Source organism: Triticum aestivum, chromosome 5A, assembly GCF_018294505.1.
Source record: "Triticum aestivum cultivar Chinese Spring chromosome 5A, IWGSC CS RefSeq v2.1, whole genome shotgun sequence".
Lineage (NCBI taxonomy): Eukaryota > Viridiplantae > Streptophyta > Magnoliopsida > Poales > Poaceae > Triticum > Triticum aestivum.
This window is the reverse complement of record NC_057806.1, coordinates 294,042,916-294,060,074: the sequence shown is the minus strand read 5'-3', so window position 1 is coordinate 294,060,074 and position 17,159 is coordinate 294,042,916. Positions and strand designations below refer to the sequence as shown.

General features: G+C 43.5%; 1 protein-coding gene and 2 long non-coding RNA genes across 3 annotated transcripts; 2 read left to right on the top strand and 1 right to left on the bottom strand.

The window, feature by feature from the left end:
- Positions 1-418: 418 nt before the first annotated feature.
- Positions 419-1,442, top strand: LOC123106824 (uncharacterized). Its single transcript, XR_006451517.1, has 3 exons — positions 419-737; positions 900-974; positions 1,168-1,442. It is a non-coding gene; the product is annotated as an uncharacterized lncRNA (long non-coding RNA).
- A 4,731-nt stretch (positions 1,443-6,173) lies between these two features.
- Positions 6,174-7,301, bottom strand: LOC123103017 (uncharacterized). Its single transcript, XR_006449589.1, has 2 exons — positions 6,794-7,301; positions 6,174-6,690 (listed from the first exon to the last, which is right to left on the bottom strand). It is a non-coding gene; the product is annotated as an uncharacterized lncRNA (long non-coding RNA).
- A 2,152-nt stretch (positions 7,302-9,453) lies between these two features.
- LOC123106823 (uncharacterized) lies at positions 9,454-11,560 on the top strand. Its single transcript, XM_044528867.1, has 3 exons — positions 9,454-9,589; positions 9,719-9,893; positions 10,965-11,560. The coding sequence occupies exons 1-3, from the start codon at positions 9,511-9,513 to the stop codon at positions 11,299-11,301; spliced, it is 591 nt and encodes a 196-aa protein (XP_044384802.1). The 5' UTR covers positions 9,454-9,510; the 3' UTR covers positions 11,302-11,560.
- Positions 11,561-17,159: the final 5,599 nt, after the last annotated feature.

Sequence of the window (17,159 nt, the reverse complement as noted above, 5' to 3'; positions counted from 1 at the left end):
AATCATTTTAAATCTCCATTCTCATTGCCTCGGGAAGCACCCTTATTTTTAGGAACATACACAAGATTGGAATCCTATCTAACATTCTTAAGAAGTTAATCCCCACTACTATCTATTCTCTCATCATGCACACTGTCCACATCACCAATTAACATGCAACCATTCACTTCTTTCCACCTCAGCAGTCTAGCCACATCATCGTTCACACATCAGCATTCTATTAGTCACTTACATATGGACCAACCAATATAGTAGGTACACCACCCGGCACATAAGCGTTTAGTTCCTTGCTAGCTGGCCACATAATCGTTTAGTTACCTTCTAAATGGACCCACCACAACCTTTCGGCAAATCGCGGGATTTAATTTCCACTCAGTTGGCATTAGTTCTTCCATATTCTGTAACTGGTGATATAGAGCTGAGACCCAGCGCCTTATCAACTCCCCACCAAATTTTGCTTGCACCTCTTTTCTTCCCTATCATGAAGGCTCGCTCCTCCATCGGCAGTCCACGCCAAAGGTTCTAATGCTCCGCCCACCGGCAGTCTGTTCCAGCCACAGCGTCTCCGTGTGTCCACATACGCAGCGCCTACCTCCTCCGGTCATCCATGCAGGCGAGGGCCGTCGCACAACCGCTAGCAACCCACAACAGAAACACCAAAACGGCGCTACTCCTATTTGACGCCATGGCGGCCGGCTTGCCGAGACCCAGGCCACCACTCGCCGCTGACCACTGAGGTGCCCTTCTACTATAGCTATATATACTCACTACAACTAAGCGGTGGATTTTACCCTTTTTGACTACTTCCAAATAATAAAGCGTTGAACATTGCATAATCAAGATTGGTTCGTTCTATTTTTATTTGATTTTTATAATCCCTCTAATCCTCTTTCCCGTAGCATCTGAGATCGCTCTTCCGGACGCTCTTGATTTCTCTTCAACCTTCGGACCGCCGGTAATCCCACCCCATAGAGGTAGGCATTGATGTCAGCTTCTTGATACATATTTATTTTTTCTGCAGAGCTTAACACTATGCAATGTATGGTGAGATACATCCCTAACGTAGTTACTTAGTCCCCGCAAAAAAAATGTAGTTACTTAGTGATTATCTATATACTATATTTAGATGTTTTTGCAATATCATGGTTTGTTCGTTTATGCTTGCAGCTGAACAGGGCAGTGAAGGCTTATTTTACGCAAATCAATATGACCCCACACAAAACTGAAGGACGGCAACCTTTCTACTCTTGAATCAGGATCTCACCTACATGACTGACCAAGATTTTCTCTTTAGCTGAATTTGGCTAATCTTTATTACTGAAAAACTTTGGTCAGTGTCGGGTTTTCTGCTTCAATTTCTCATGCATGTACACTATATAAAACTGCAGTTGCAGAGGTACTAGATGCACTCACAATTTCAACTTTATTGTTATCTTCGCAGAGGTACGAGTATTCACTTTGGTATTTCCTAAATGAATCCTGGCAGATCATGATGCTTAAGTTTCGACCATGAAACACCCAGGCGCTAATTCTCTCTTCCATTACTTTATTTTATTGATGCCTCGAGCATTATTTTTGTGACAAAGTAGCTGCAACAGTGTAGATTACAGCTATTATTTCAAGTTAAATACATCCTGAATTCCAAACCCACCTGTACTAACCTTTATATCCCCTATTTCTGTGGGAAATACCCAATGGTTCCTGGGTACATGTGTACCCTATATGGGGAATTTTATTTAATGATTAAACAAAAAGTCAAAATAGTTAAGAAACTATTTTTAGAATAAACTTGACTTACTTGCGCACTAGTATATGAATTTTCACAAAAAAAGAAATTATGTTGACTTCACAGCGAAAAAGACAAAATTTATTTGCTATTATAGGCCACTGTTCACGCTATTCTGACTGAAAATTTCTTTTTTGAAAAGAAGTCAAAGAGGAATTTTATTTTGTTGGCACTTTTCTTACTAGTGCAATGGAAGGTCAAGTTTTTTTCAAAAATATTTTTAGAAATTTTCGACTTTTTATTGAATTACTATTTTTTTTCATATAGGGTACATATGTACCCAGGAACCAAACGTTCCCCTCCCTATTTCTGTTCACATTCTAATGAATTAGTGAGCACTGATATATATATATATATATATATTCCTACAACTTCATCCTATGTTACTATCTTCTCCTCATCGCGAAAGACAAAGAGGATCACCAATCAACAACAGATTCTCCATCACTACAAAATACTACATCCTTCCTAAAATATATGACGTTTTTTCAGTTCAATTTGAACTGAAAAAACATCTTATATTTTGGATTTTTGGATTGAGGAAGTATAAGATGTCAATATGTTTTTTTATGCATAATTATCTCCTGATACTATCTGAGGTGTGTACATATGCTATACTAAGTGCTTGCATACAATATGTCTTTTGTTATGATATTGTTCTTAATTTTCCTCTCAACTCAAGGACAAATGTGATTAGCATAACTAACATATTAGGGTTCTCTAAAACTATATTCGTATTTTATTCTTTGCTTCATTAACCAATTGCCTCTCCAATTTTGGTCCGCAAATCCTTACAGCGATGCATGGGGAATTCATCTATGGACATCCCACTGGTTGTCCATGTACTTGCCAATTGTAAATATTTTTTGATATGAAAGTTGGACCTTCTATGGGTACAATGCTATGTGTGTTGCTATATAGATGTCTTGCAGTCACTAGAGTGTGCAAGATATGTTATTTTTAAAATTGTTAATACACAATTAATTCAAGAGTGAATGTATTGAAAGTCATAAATGGTATTTATATTATGATTTTTTAAATAAGCCATTTACCAGTCAATGAAGGTATCAATACGGCACATGCATGTACAATTTTATGTTTTTCTTAAGCATTGTAGCATAGTACTACCACTATATACATAATTCAACTATACAAATCACACAACCAAATTTGTACTAAACTATTGCAAGTAATTCCGCAGCAACGTGCGGGGAATTGTCTAGTATACCTAAAGAAGTTCACCCCACTATTATATTTATCTCTACATGCAGCCTATCCACATCATCAAGTGGGCCATGTGTGCTACATGAGAAATTATTACCACATGCATAATGACACGTGTGTTCAGTAAGCAACTTAAAAACCATCACCGTTTCCAACTTTCCAAGTAGACCCATCACCCATCGTCCACACAATTACTCCCCATCGATTAGTTCTTCGGGCCTCTACGTCTTCTTCATCAAATCATTTCTTTTCATCTCCTCCACTATTTTTCGGACGGATGGATTTATGTTTCGGAAAATGCCAATGGTGGCCGCGCTACAGGTAGGCCGGAATCTCGGCCGTTGCACCACCACGGGGATTCGTGCTGCCAGAGTATATGCCATGTATTCGATTTCTTTTTGGCCTGTATTGAGCCTGAGAGGTCCCACCCACATGAAAAGGCATCTAGGCTTCAGGCTAGTCACAATGGGGAGGAACTTAGGAGTAACATCACACACTCCAATACAACTTTGCTTATGTGGCACATATTTAATGAAGAGAAAGGTGCTTGTGGTAACTAGGTAAGTTACCGGAACATCACACACTCCAAAAAACAATGGTCTATAACCTAATAAATACATCGTTGCATGACACTACATAGATGTTTCTACCCACTATGAAGGTAGTAACATAGTCTAGGAAAATATGTAAGTTACTAACTTATGTTCTTGCCCATTGTGACCAGCCTCAGGTGCGCACCTGACATGTACGCCCAGCATGGCTAGCTGGAGACCTCTGTACGTCCTGGTGCGGAGAGACCTGTAGGCCTGAGGCTGCGCACCTGACATGTACGCCCAGCATGGCTAGCTGGAGACCTCTGTACGTCCTGGTGCGGAGAGACCTGTAGGCCTGTACGCATGCATGGCGTGGAGCATCGTTGGCCAGCGGAGGCCACAAGTTGTTCAGGTGCGGACGTGGAGCATTGGCGGCCAGCGAACAGGCAAGTTAGACTAAGCGAGTATAGTTTGCTTTATGGTAATGCGACTGTCCGTCCTGACCAACAAATGCAGCACAGTTACACTTTCTTTGTGTTCAAAAAGCATTACTACTAACCTGGGAATTGATTTTTATCAGTTTTACACGCTAGAAAATCGGAATAGCATAGTCACATGTGTGTACTAGTCACGCTACAGCGGCAAGTTCATGCCTAATGGACGTTTTGCATTAGCGAGTTCACTTTTCTCTGGTGCCACAGCTTTGCGCCGTGCACCGTTGTCCACTCTTGTCACGTCTGCGAATTGCCTTCCACCCTTTTTAATGCCGAATTCAGCTAACGAGGTCCCACCACGAGCTACCCAATCTAGGCTTGGAACACTGCCTAACAGGACGTACACTGGCAGAGCTTGCTGCATGTCCATCTACAGTCTCTCGCCATGTCCTATGGTTGCATACATTGAGTAATGCTGCCAAGCGACACGTAAGTTTGCTTTGCTTATAATTGACAGGTGATCAAATCACTAGTTTGCCCTTGATGGCAGTTCATCCAATGATTTCAATCTTTGCAGCTCTACAAAACAAATACTGCCACGTTAAGATGGCTATCTGAAATGTTGATGTTTTATTTGTTAAGAAAACCCTGCTACAGTGTCATCATCGGCACACAAAAACACCCCTGCCAGGCTGCATAACTGAACTTAATTAAGCAGGTTAGAGGGTAAACAATGCTTTAAACGGCGTCATTTTGGACGTAAAGTGTGCCAGCAGCAGGCCCATGCTACACTGTTTAACAGCCATTGATTAACATGTTTGGAAGGTTCCACAAACAAGTCTCCATAATCTACTAGCTGGAATTGTACATCATCTAATTGAACATGTGTCTGACACATAATGCTTTGTCATTACAGCTGACGTAAAAAAAATCATCGTACATGTATGCCAGAAAAGGTAATTTGTAGCAAGATTAGATGTAGATATGAACTTAAATAGCACTGGAAGGAGCAATCAATGAAACATCATTCATGGTAAATTTTGTACCCAGTTTTTTGTGTAACATGTCGGCATGTCTCACTGAAAAACTAGTTATATCATAGAGACATGACTCTTTCGCTGACATGTACCAGTAATTCCCGAGACATGCATGTACATATGGTAAAAGTCCACTCCTCACTGTCCAAGTGCTACAACAAATTCAACAAATACCAGTGGGGCAAGAGAAATTAGACATGATTGGGTATCAAATGAAGGTGATCATAAAACTGGCAGATGCGAAGAGTATAGTTAACTCTTCCTGTGTAAATCTCAGACACAAGGTAGAATCAACTGCATTTGCAAGATGTTTTATTTATGGCGCAGAACAATGGCAGTTTCCCCATTTGGAGGACTGACACCAGTATATATTTTCGTCAGATATATAACAACACACATAAGTGAGAGGCTAACAACAAATTGCAGTTTAAGAGAAAAAGGCTCCAATTTAAACCCAATGTATTAATAACACAAAACCAGGAAACCAGGAAATTTCAGTCTGATTCGTAATCCAGGGCCAAAAATATATACTATAATAATAACACAACCATCAAGTATTGGTTAATTACTTAAGAGCTTATTGTTTTTAACTGTTTCAATTTGTTGCTTCAGTATAGCAGTTAAAGAATACAATGCACCACTACCAACAAATTTCAGTTAACTAACTGACGGGTGCATACAGATAAAAACAAGTATATATATAGGTAATGTAGACTAACAAATACGTATGACCAGGGGTGCATCACTGATTGCTGAAAACAATGGTTTTGGATTCACGCCACAACATTTGGGTCTGATTATAAACAATTGATTAGCCTCATTTGTAAACTGAATATCAAACCCAGAAAAAATCTATCTGGCAATATCAGATCTCTCCTCGGAGGCAAAATAAGCCGCACACCGAGCATCAAGAATTAAACCCAATTACATAATGACCAACCTAAATCCCCAGCTAACAATGCTGAAACATACAAATCAAACTATCTTCCTGCTGTGTCAGAACAACACAAGGACAACTCCAAGCCTGCTAAACAAACCTACAATACACCATCTTAACAAATCCACCAACCTAATCCTAGAGTTGCAACTAGACAAAATCTAAACAGCACCCAACAATCCAGCTTTCAAGTACACCGGAAGCTAAAAATCAGAAGCCCAATACCAAATTATTGTTTCTTTTCTCTAGATGCACATTACAACACTGTTTTGTACCAAATCATCCATAAGCAAATCCAAGATGGTTGCCACTGCGGCTGACAAAATCAAACAACAACACAACGACCAATAAAATAAATTGGCCACATAACAGTAAACAATACATGAATGCTGCATTGGGGGGCGGGGTAGGAAAAATCCAATAATCGTTCTACAAATTCACCAAACAGGCCGTTCCTATACTGAATGTCAACACACCCACAAGAAAATACCCGCTTAGCTAAGATGCAACACGTCTAAACACCACTTGTAAGCAGATAGAAGGATCTCCAAGACTTTTCATCACTAACCTGCGTGTCCAGCCACTGGTATCTTCAGAGAACACCTCATATCCAGCCGCCTCTCCACATGGCTCTAAGGTCTTGCGGGCGGCGCCCATCGCGGCATTGACGATGCTCATGGAATCCTGAGACTCCACAGGTAGGACGAAACCACTCCAAGCGGAAGGACCGCCAAAGATTCTGTACAAATCAACCCATCTAAGTCAAAAAATACCCAAATCCGCGATGGGGACTAAGAATCCGATGACATAAGGAAGAAAGGAGGGGGCGCGAATATACATACCCGTTGCAATTGACACCATTGGTACACATCTCGCCGGAGAGCACCGGCGCCGCCGTGCGCGTAGGGAAGAGAAAAGGGGATCGAGAGGAAGAGTTGTTCCGTGGCTATGGCTTATTCCACGAGGGTTAGGATATCGCCAGGGGGTAAGGGGCCAGCATCAGATTCTCTCTCGTGTGCTGATTCGAACGAATGCCATGGGCGAGGGGATATGGTCCAGGGCATAGCGGCGGCATAAGCTGACGAACAGGCCATAGGTTCCAGTGATGTTGGCTCCCCCCCTCTTGCAATCAAATCTAGCACCATCAGTGGAGGGATTTGCAAAAAGATGGAGGAAGGAACTCGGGGGAGAGAGACGTTGAAGCAATAAGAACATACCCGTCGACCTCCAATCCGTCCGTCGACATCTTAACGGTGGGGAATGGCCGCCGCGGCGCGCCTGTGTGAAATAACAGAGCAGCCACCGATGTGAGCTTTGTGTGGAAGAGAGGGTAATGCCGAGGCAACCAGTCGCGTGGATATGTCACTGGCCCATTTAGGTGTGCTATTTCGAAACGTCATTCCTGTACCAAAATGCCGAGTGCTCCTAGTTGACGCTCGCGTGCGTTAAAATGAGTGGCTTCCGTTGAAGGATTAGCGCAAACGGGCCGGCCCATTCCCACAAGCGAACCTAAAAGAGAAATGCCTCGAGAAAATGCAGCGTTCGGGAGTCGAACCCGCGCGCGCCTGTGTGAAATAACAGAGCAGCCGCCGATGTGAGCTTTGTGTGAAAGAGAGGGTAATGCCGAGGCAACCAGTCGCGTGGATATGTCACTGGGGCCCATTTAGGTGTGCTGTTTCGAAACGTCATTCCTGTACCAAAATGTCGAGTGCTCCTAGTTGACGCTCGCGTGCGTCAAAACGAGTGGCTTCCGCTGAAGGATTAGCGCAAACGGGCCGGCCCATTCCCACAAGCGAACCTCAAAGAGAAATGCCTCGAGAAAATGCAGCGTTCGGGAGTCGAACCCGCGCGCACCTGTGTGAAATAACAGAGCAGCCGCCGATGTGAGCTTTGTGTGGAAGAGAGGGTAATGCCGAGGCAACCAGTCGCGTGGATATGTCACTGGGCCCATTTAGGTGTGCTGTTTCGAAACGTCATTCCTGTACCAAAATGCCGAGTGCTCCTAGTTGACGCTCGCGTGCATCAAAACGAGTGGCTTCCGCTGAAGGATTAGCGCAAACGGGCCGGCCCATTCCCACAAGCGAACCTAAAAGAGAAATGCCTCGAGAAAATGCAGCGTTCGGGAGTCGAACCCGCGCGCGCCTGTGTGAAATAACAGAGCAGCCGCCGATGTGAGCTTTGTGTGGAAGAGAGGGTAATGCCGAGGCAACCAGTCGCGTGGATATGTCACTGGGCCCATTTAGGTGTGCTGTTTCGAAACGTCATTCCTGTACCAAAATGCCGAGTGCTCCTAGTTAACGCTCGCGTGCATCAAAACGAGTGGCTTCCGCTGAAGGATTAGCGCAAACGGGCCGGCCCATTCCCACAAGCGAACCTAAAAGAGAAATGCCTTGAGAAAATGCAGCGTTCGGGAGTTGAACCCGCGACACATTGGTACGCAGCAGACTTACTCGCCACTGCACTAGCTACTGACCGTATGTTTAACTGTAGCACTCAATAGTAGGTATTATGTACAGCGGTAGATTTGTCTTTTAATCATTCCTTCAAGAAATGAATATCGTTTTCTCGAACAAAATTCTAAAACTTGATTGAACATTTTGTGATATACACTTAAAATATACATTGACTTTTTTGTGAAAATACGCCGAACAACTTTTAACTACACAGTGTAAATTTTTGTGATATATGATGTACAAATTTTAAACACACATTGAACATTTTTGTAACATAAGTTGAACTATTTTTAACTACACATTGAACAATTTTTCTAAATGTATTGAACAAATATTAAATACATATTGAACATTTTTTCATATACGTTGAACAATTTTAAAATTGTGAATCAATTTTTAAAAAGTGAACAAAATTTTAAATCCATGAACAATTTTTGAAATCATGAACAAACTTTGAAATTCAAACAAATTCCTTAAAACAAAGTATAAAAGTAAAACGAAAAAAAGGATAAAATGAAAGAAAAAGAAACAGAAACAGAAACAGAAAAATGAAACAAAAGGTAAAAAAACAGAAGCAAAAACAGGAAAAGGAAACAAAAGGTAAAAAAAAAAACAGGAAAAAATGGAAAAACTACAAAAAAACGGTTCAGGGAACCTTCTAACCTACTAGAAGGTTCCCAAAACCAAGTCTCGCTCGAAGTGGGCCGGCCCGTGCGCCTCGTTCGCTCGCTTCGCTTCAGCGACGAACGGACGCACGCGGGCGTCATATAGGATCTGCCCAAAATGCCGGTCCAGGCCAATGAGTGATCCCGCGGGCCGGGGGACAGGAACGGTTGGTGGGCCGAACAGCAATACGCCTATGTGAGCCTAGGTGTATCACGGACCGTATTTCACCCGCTAGGCCTGCCACGCTCCTGCAATGAAATGACTGATCCACAATCCCAAAGCCCATCCCAACGGACTAGATTGCGGCCTGCCTATAGCCCGGCCACCAAAAGCCCTCACTCTCTATGTTTCGCCTATTCATCTTCTCCCTGATAACCCTCCTTTTAAGCCAAGGGTTCGTTCCTGTCACCTACACCAAAGCTGAATCGATCAATTGCTTGATGGCAGGAAACACTCACATTGGAGGAAGAGGCGCCGGCAGAGGAAGGGCTTGCATCATCTCAGCTGGTGTGTGCCAAGGTGAGGAGCCGCCATGACGGCTGATCCCCCAACCTCCCCTAGCCCTCCTCGATGAGTGGCTCCATTAGTTCCATGCTTTGTGTTGCGCTCACGGCAAAGAGGTCATTAATGTCTGGTTGCATGGTGCAGCGGCTTGCCACGGGACTCCACGGTACGGTCGCCGGCATTCTGCACCTTCCACCGTTGTCTCCTGTAGGTGTATAGCTCCCTTCCTCTGGCCGCCCATGTCCCTGCTACAGCCGGTGGACCTCCACATATCAGACGACGAGGGCACCGGCGACCATGGTCAGTCCCGCGACGCCAGGTATGTCCGACCTCTTTCGATGGCTTTCTACTGCCCCTACATGTGGAGCTCAACATGGAGGGACTCGTCGTGGCCTGAGTATCGCTCTGGGCGCGGCTGCCCACCGCCGCACGCGTCAACTGCTCCAACGCCCACAAAGTGTTTGGTGTAATGTCAGTATGGGCAGATGGCTGTGGGTAAAAAACAAAATTCAGTTCAGTCTAGAAATTGTATTGCTATACCCTTAATTTTGTGTTCTTCCATTAGATTAGATTTGAATTTTTACCACTAACATATTGAATGTATTGAATCTAAAGAACGATACCAAAATGAATGACTTACATGAGTTTGTGAGACATCTCCTGTGAGTCTAGGACTGTTTTCAACAATTTGTACTGCACATAAGCACTCAAGGTGTTGGATGGCTTCATGTTGTAATCTGTTATGTTCACTCCTTCCCAAATTAAATTTTTTAGGAACCTTATCAGTTGTATAATCTCTTGGTGTTGCTCCTGAGTCCAATATATATATATATATATGCTTGCTTAGCCAACTCATGGTCTCCAAAGTTAGGCCATAATAGACGAATATTTCATTTACTCACATTCAACTGATGTATATCTCGGTGTCTTAGTTCATTTCCAAATTAATTTTTAAAGTAGGCTTATTAGTTACACTTAGAAAGCCTCTTGGTGTTCTCCTTGGTCCAATATTTATCTTCTTGCTTAACAAAAACTACGCCATATGATTAGTTTCACATAAATAAGTGATATTCTACTTTTTTGGCGGCTGGAAGATCAGTTTGTCATATCATGTGAAAATGAGTTTATTTACCTACATTGTTGCTTTTATTTGTCAGTTAACAAAGATGTTTGTGAAATAGTAAATTAGTCAACATAGTTTAGTTGGTTGAGAACCTGGATGGGGAGACTCAGAAGGTTCATTTCATTCATTTGCCACTCTGAAATGTTGTGCTCATTAGATGGTTCTGCTTTGTAGAAATCAGAATAAGTACCAGTCGAAGTGTTTCCTTCTCTAACATCGTGTTTCGAGGTATGGATTTCATTACACCCTCATGTTTGGATTCTGCAGCATCGGCCACCCAGTGGATCTGACTACCGAATGCCATGCGGCGACCGCAGTGGTGTTGATGCATGCCTGCGACAAGACCGACACACTGGAACAACTCAACTCCTTCTGGCTTCCCAACCTCCGGCGTGCCCATGTGATGCTGCCTACAGCCTCCCATGGATCAGGTGAAGCTGCTGGAGATCATGGTGTGGGTTCAAGATGGACCTCATGGATGAATGACGGGGTCAAACGGTGCCTCCATGCCAGATACACTCTGTTGTCGTGCTGCCGATGTTGTGTCAACGATGCTAAGGAATTTGCATGTGAGCAGGTAGCTAACCACTTAATCCATGATTAAATCTCCTAATTAGCCTCGCCATGCCGTTCGTTTCAGTTCCTGCATCTCTGACTCTGTTCCTACAAGTGGTGATGGGCAGGACGAATTTGTAATCCTCTTTACCTGCCGGTAGCTACCGCATGGCATTATGCTGGCATGTTGGGTTCACCCCGCCCCGTTTCAATCCTCTCAATGTATTAAGTTTCTAATTCCTCCATGTCTCCACCTACTACATCTTGCTTCACCGTGAGGTTAATCACATATGATAGCTGACTATCTACTGCAATGCATTTTGTAATTATGTTCTGATGAGTGAATGTTTGTAATACTTGCCATGTCATACAACATGCTTTTTTACTGGTCTTTTAAATTGTTGGCAAAAGGTATTATCTAATTTCCTATGTCAAAACAACAAAGCATACATTTTTATGCTACATGGATTTACCTTATTGGAAATTGTAGGAAATTTTCGGACTTAAGATAAATAGGAGAACAGCTCGCTGCTCACTTTAATCTCATTTCACATTGCCATATCTCCGTAATTTCTTTTCAGTGGTTACGACATGGCTACGGGAATTTTAACATTCGGATACAGGTGAATATATGCCTCTTTTGAGGTCACTACAAGCCAACTAAGTGTACTAGAACCATTTCAGTGGTTTTGCAATGCTATGAATATTGAGAGTTCCAAGATAATGCTAAGCATTTGTAAGTTTCCACAAAATTCTATTCGTTAAAGATAAATATCAATATTTCATTGAATATTTAATAGCCATCTTTATTTTTGTCCGATTACATTTTTCAGTGAAGCTAAGGCAAAAAATTCCTGCAGCAACATGTGGGGTGTCATCTAGTTCTTATTGGTAGAAAGTCCCTCGCTGGTTTTAATGGAAGAAAAAGTTGAACCCAAAGTATTAATGGCTTCTTCCAATTTATCAATTCTCGTAGGACTTTGCTCTACTCTATCGGTAATTGGTTCCCCATACTTTAGCAATTTTAAAATGGTTCCTACCGACGAGCCAAATTAAGTTACATGGTTATGCACCTTTTTATGCAAATTTTCAATATGTTCGATAGTCGGCATTATTCGCATAACATGTTTCGAAGTTAATGCCATTTCATTGATAGTAATTGATGATGATCCCACTGAAAGCACATTTGCTCCCTTGGGTGTTTTGGTAATCAATGTCAACATACATAGTGTTGGACTAATAGTTCTACCTAGAATATTTTAGATAAGTCCAACGGTTGGCATGGCAAGGAAAAGAGGATGTGGACCCCATCAAAATTCAAAGGACATGGATTGGCAAAAGCTCAAGACTCTACTTTTTTGGTTAAGTGATCGAAGATCACATTGAGTCCATAGGAAAGCCAATACTATTCAAAGAGGATGAGGTTTTGATGATGATTTGGTTGCTCAAGTGCTTAGTGATATTGCTCTAGAACCCTCAACCACTCTATCTATCTAAATATGTCCAAAACCCTTCAAGTCAACTCGGTCCCACCAAATCATACCTATTCGGACCAACCGAGTTCATCTGGACACTGCCACAACCAAACCCTAATAAATCAGATCCACCGATATGGATCTCGGTCTCACCGAGATGGCCATGCCAACTCTCTGTCATCTATTGCAATTATTCCGGTCTTATCAAGTTTTGCAATCGGTGCCACCAAGATGGCTTGCTGATACGTCTCCAATGTATCTATGATTTTTTATTGTTCCACGTTGTTATATTATCGTTCTTGGATGTTTTATAATCATTTTATAGCAACTCTATATCATTTTTTGGGACTAACCTATTGACATAGTGCCCAGTGTCGGTTGCTGTTTTTTGCTTGTTTTTTACATCGCGAAAAATCAATACCAAATGGAGTCCAAACGCAGCAAAACTTTTTGGAGAATTTTTCTGGACCAGAAGACACCTGTTGGGCCCAAGAAGTGCCAGAGGGGAGCTCCAAGGGGAGCACAACCCACCAGGGCGTGCCTGGTGGCCCAGGCACACCTAGGTGGGTTGTGCCTACCTCGATGGCCTCCCGCACTGCCTCTTCACCCTATAAATACCCAAATATTCCAGAAACCCTAGGGGAGTCGATGAAACACAATTCCAGCCGTCGCAAGTTCCAGAACCACGTGATCCAATCTAGACACCATCACAGAGGGGTACATCATCCTCATTGGTGCATCTTTGATGATGCGTGAGTAGTTCAACATAGACCTACGGGTCCGTAGGCAATAGCTAGATGGCTTCCTCTCTCTCTCTCTCTCTCTCTCTCTCTCTCTCTCTCTCTCTCTTTTGATTCTCAATACAATGGTCTCTTGGAGATCTATTTGATGTAACTCTTTGTAACGCCCTCGATGCGGCTATATCTCCCACGTGTCGAAGCACGACTTAGAGGCATAACCGCATTGAAAGCAATGTCGCAAGTGAGGTAATCTTCACACAACCCATGTAATACATAAGGGAAAAGATACATAGTTGGCTTACAAACGCCACTTCACACAAATACATGAATAAAGCATTACATCAACCAGATACAATTAAGGTCCGACTACGGAACCAAAATAAAAGAAGACTACCCCAAAAGCTACACAGATCCCCGATCGTCCCGACTGGGCTCCACTACTGATCAACTGGAGAACGAAACAACACGAAGGACAAGATCTTCATCGAGCTCCTCCTTGAGCTTGGTTGTGTCACCTGCTCGGTAACATCGGCACCTGCAAACTGGTTTTGGAAGTATCTGTGAGTCACGAGGACTCGGCAATCTCACACCCTCGCGATCAAGACTATTTAAGCTTATAGGAAGGGTAAAAGGTATGAGGTGGAGCTGCAGCAAGCGACTAGCATATATGGTGGCTAACCTATTCGCAAAAGAGAGCGAGAAGAGAGGGCAAAGCACGATCGAGAAACTATGATCAAGAAGTGATCCTAGGACAACCTACGTCAAACATTACTCCAACACCGTGTTCACTTCCCGGACTCCGCCGGAAAGAGACCATCACGGTTACACATGCGGTTGATGTATTTTAATTAAGGTCAACTTCAGGTTTTCTACAACCGGACATTAACAAATTCCCATCTGCCCATAACCGCGGGCACGGCTTTCGAAAGTTCAAATCCCTGCAGGGGTGTCCCAACTTAGCCCATCACAAGCTCTCACGGTCAACGAAGGATATTCCTTCTAGCGGGAAGACCCGATCAGACTCGGAATCCCGGTTACAAGACATTTCGACAATGGTGAAACAAGACCAGCAAAGCCACCCAGATGTGCCGACAAATCCCGATAGGAGATGCACATATCTCGTTCTCAGGACACACCGGATGAGCCAGACGTCGGGTGGGCCAGCCCAGACTTGCCCCTGGTAGCTCCGGACATCGCTCGGTTTGGACCAACACTCAGAGGAGCACTGGCCCGGGGGTTTAATAAAGATGACCCTTGGGCAAGCCTACCTAAGGGAAAGAAAAAGGCTAGGTGGCGAATGGTAAAACCAATGTTGGTCCTTGCTGGAAGAGTTTTATTCAAAGCGAACTGTCAAGGGGTTCCCATTATACCCAACCGCGTAAGGAACGCAAAATCCGGGAACATAACACCGATATGACGGAAACTAGGGTGGCAAGAGTGGAACAAAACACCAGGCATAAGGCCGAGCCTTCCACCCTTTACCAAGTATATAGAGGCATTAATTAGATAAGAGATATTGTGATAGCCCAACATGTAAACATGTTCCAACAAGGAACAACATATCCATGTACCAACAAGGTACAAACTTCATCTTCACCTGCAACTAACAACGCTATAAGAGGGGCTGAGCAAAGCGGTAAAATAGCCAAACAACGGTTTGCTAGGACAAGGTGGGTTAGAGGCTTGGTTCAACAATATGGGAGGCATGATAAGCAAGTGGTAGGTGTCGCAGCATAGGCATAGCAAAAGAGCGAGCAACTAGCAAGCAAAGATAGAAGTGATTTCGAGGTTATTATCATCTTGCCTGAGATCCCGCAAGAAAGAAGAACGAGTCCATGAAGAAGACAACGGACGTAGTCGAACGGATCCTCAAAAATGCGACGTTATCAGAACCAAACCGAAAAAGCAAACACCGGAAAGAAGCACACAACATAGTAAACAAACCACACATGAACATGGTATGATATGCGGGATGCGGTATGCGATGCATATGCATGATTTGCAAAGGAATGATTGAACCCGGCCTCAACTTGGAAATCCAAGAGTGGCACTGGAAAGGTGAGGTGATTTTGGTTGAAATCGATATAAAGATCACCGGAATCGGATGCACGGTTTGGAAATGGCAAGCAAAACAAATATGGCACCGGTCTGCGATAAACAGCAAGTGACCAACTAAATGCAACAAGATAATTATGCTACAGCACTCAAACATGGCAACAAAATAAATGGCAGGAATCCATTCATGATGCTTAACAAAAGATGAACACTGAGCTACGGCCAATTTATCCATTAACAGGTTCAAACAAGCATGGCAAAAGTGCAATTGGTAAACAGATTTTAGACTTAGTGAAATTAACACTTGTCTGGAATTTCAGATCAGATAGCACACTTTGGAGCAAGAAAAATATATGCTACAGGAACTTAACAAGGCAAAGCAAGACATGGCATGGAGCTACTCAAAGAGCTTAACAAAAGTCCCTTAGTTACCTTGAGCCAAAAGGGATCAGAAAATACAATTGCAAGCATGTGAACATGGCAAAAACATAATCAGATCTCAGACTTAGTGAAAAACTGGAGCATGCAAATCAGATATCAAGTAGGCATTTTCACGAGCTCGATGCACTCACTACAGAGCAAGGCATGACAAACTAAGCATACACCCATCAAATATACATATAATATAAGCTAGACATGCCAAGAACAACAACATACCATGCACGGATCAACTACAACATCCTCGGCAAAATCGCTAACAAGTAGACAATCTGCCCAGATTCACGAAATAGCAAAAGTAGAGCTCGATTGAGTCAAGCTAGGGTGCTCCACAATTGCAAACAAAGACATGGATGGATAGAGTACCACAAAGTTAACAAATCATCCTTACTGATCATCCTCAGAAAAGGCACGGATCACTAGGAAACAACATGAACATATGGCATATTGATAAAAACAGATCAAGGACTTAGTGAAATTCTAAGTCCCTGAAATCAGCATTAACGAATGCACCACTTTGCAAGCTTGTGCTAGTCACCACACACATCATAAAAATACATGGATGGCACCGCTGGAAAGATGGCAAAGCATGTAACAAAACTCATGTAGAGCTCAGGAGCATATCATGCACACATTAATCATGGCAAAAATGACAAATAGCTATTTGGAGCAGTAGATCTGACAATTATCTCAAATAGCTCTCTTCCAACAGCATTTCGGGCATCAAGATGAGCTCAAATGAAAATGATGCAATGAGATGAAATGATGTACTCTCTGGGGCGAACATTTTGATATGCTACATGCTCAAAACGGAGCTACGGATGCAATGTTACGACACGATGAAGATGGGCATATGAATCTGGAAATCTCGGGACGGAGAGAAGCGGGACGACACGGATCCGGATCGGGGCGACGCGTTTGGATCGGGGGAGTGGTGGATCTGGTCCCGATCCACGGGACCCTCGCCGGAGACGATGGAGATGGCCGGACTCAGAGGAGACCTCGCTGGAGCGCGGTGGAGGAGGACGCCGGCTCGCCGGAGTTGCACCAGGGGCGGACCCGGCGAGCCAAGGCGGCGGCGGGGCAGCTCACAGCGGCGGGAGGCGAAAAGCGGCGGAGCGCCGGCGATGCGTGGCGGAGCCGACGCGGGCGGCGATGGTCGCTGGTGGAGAGGGCGGGCGGCGAGCGACCGCGCGGCA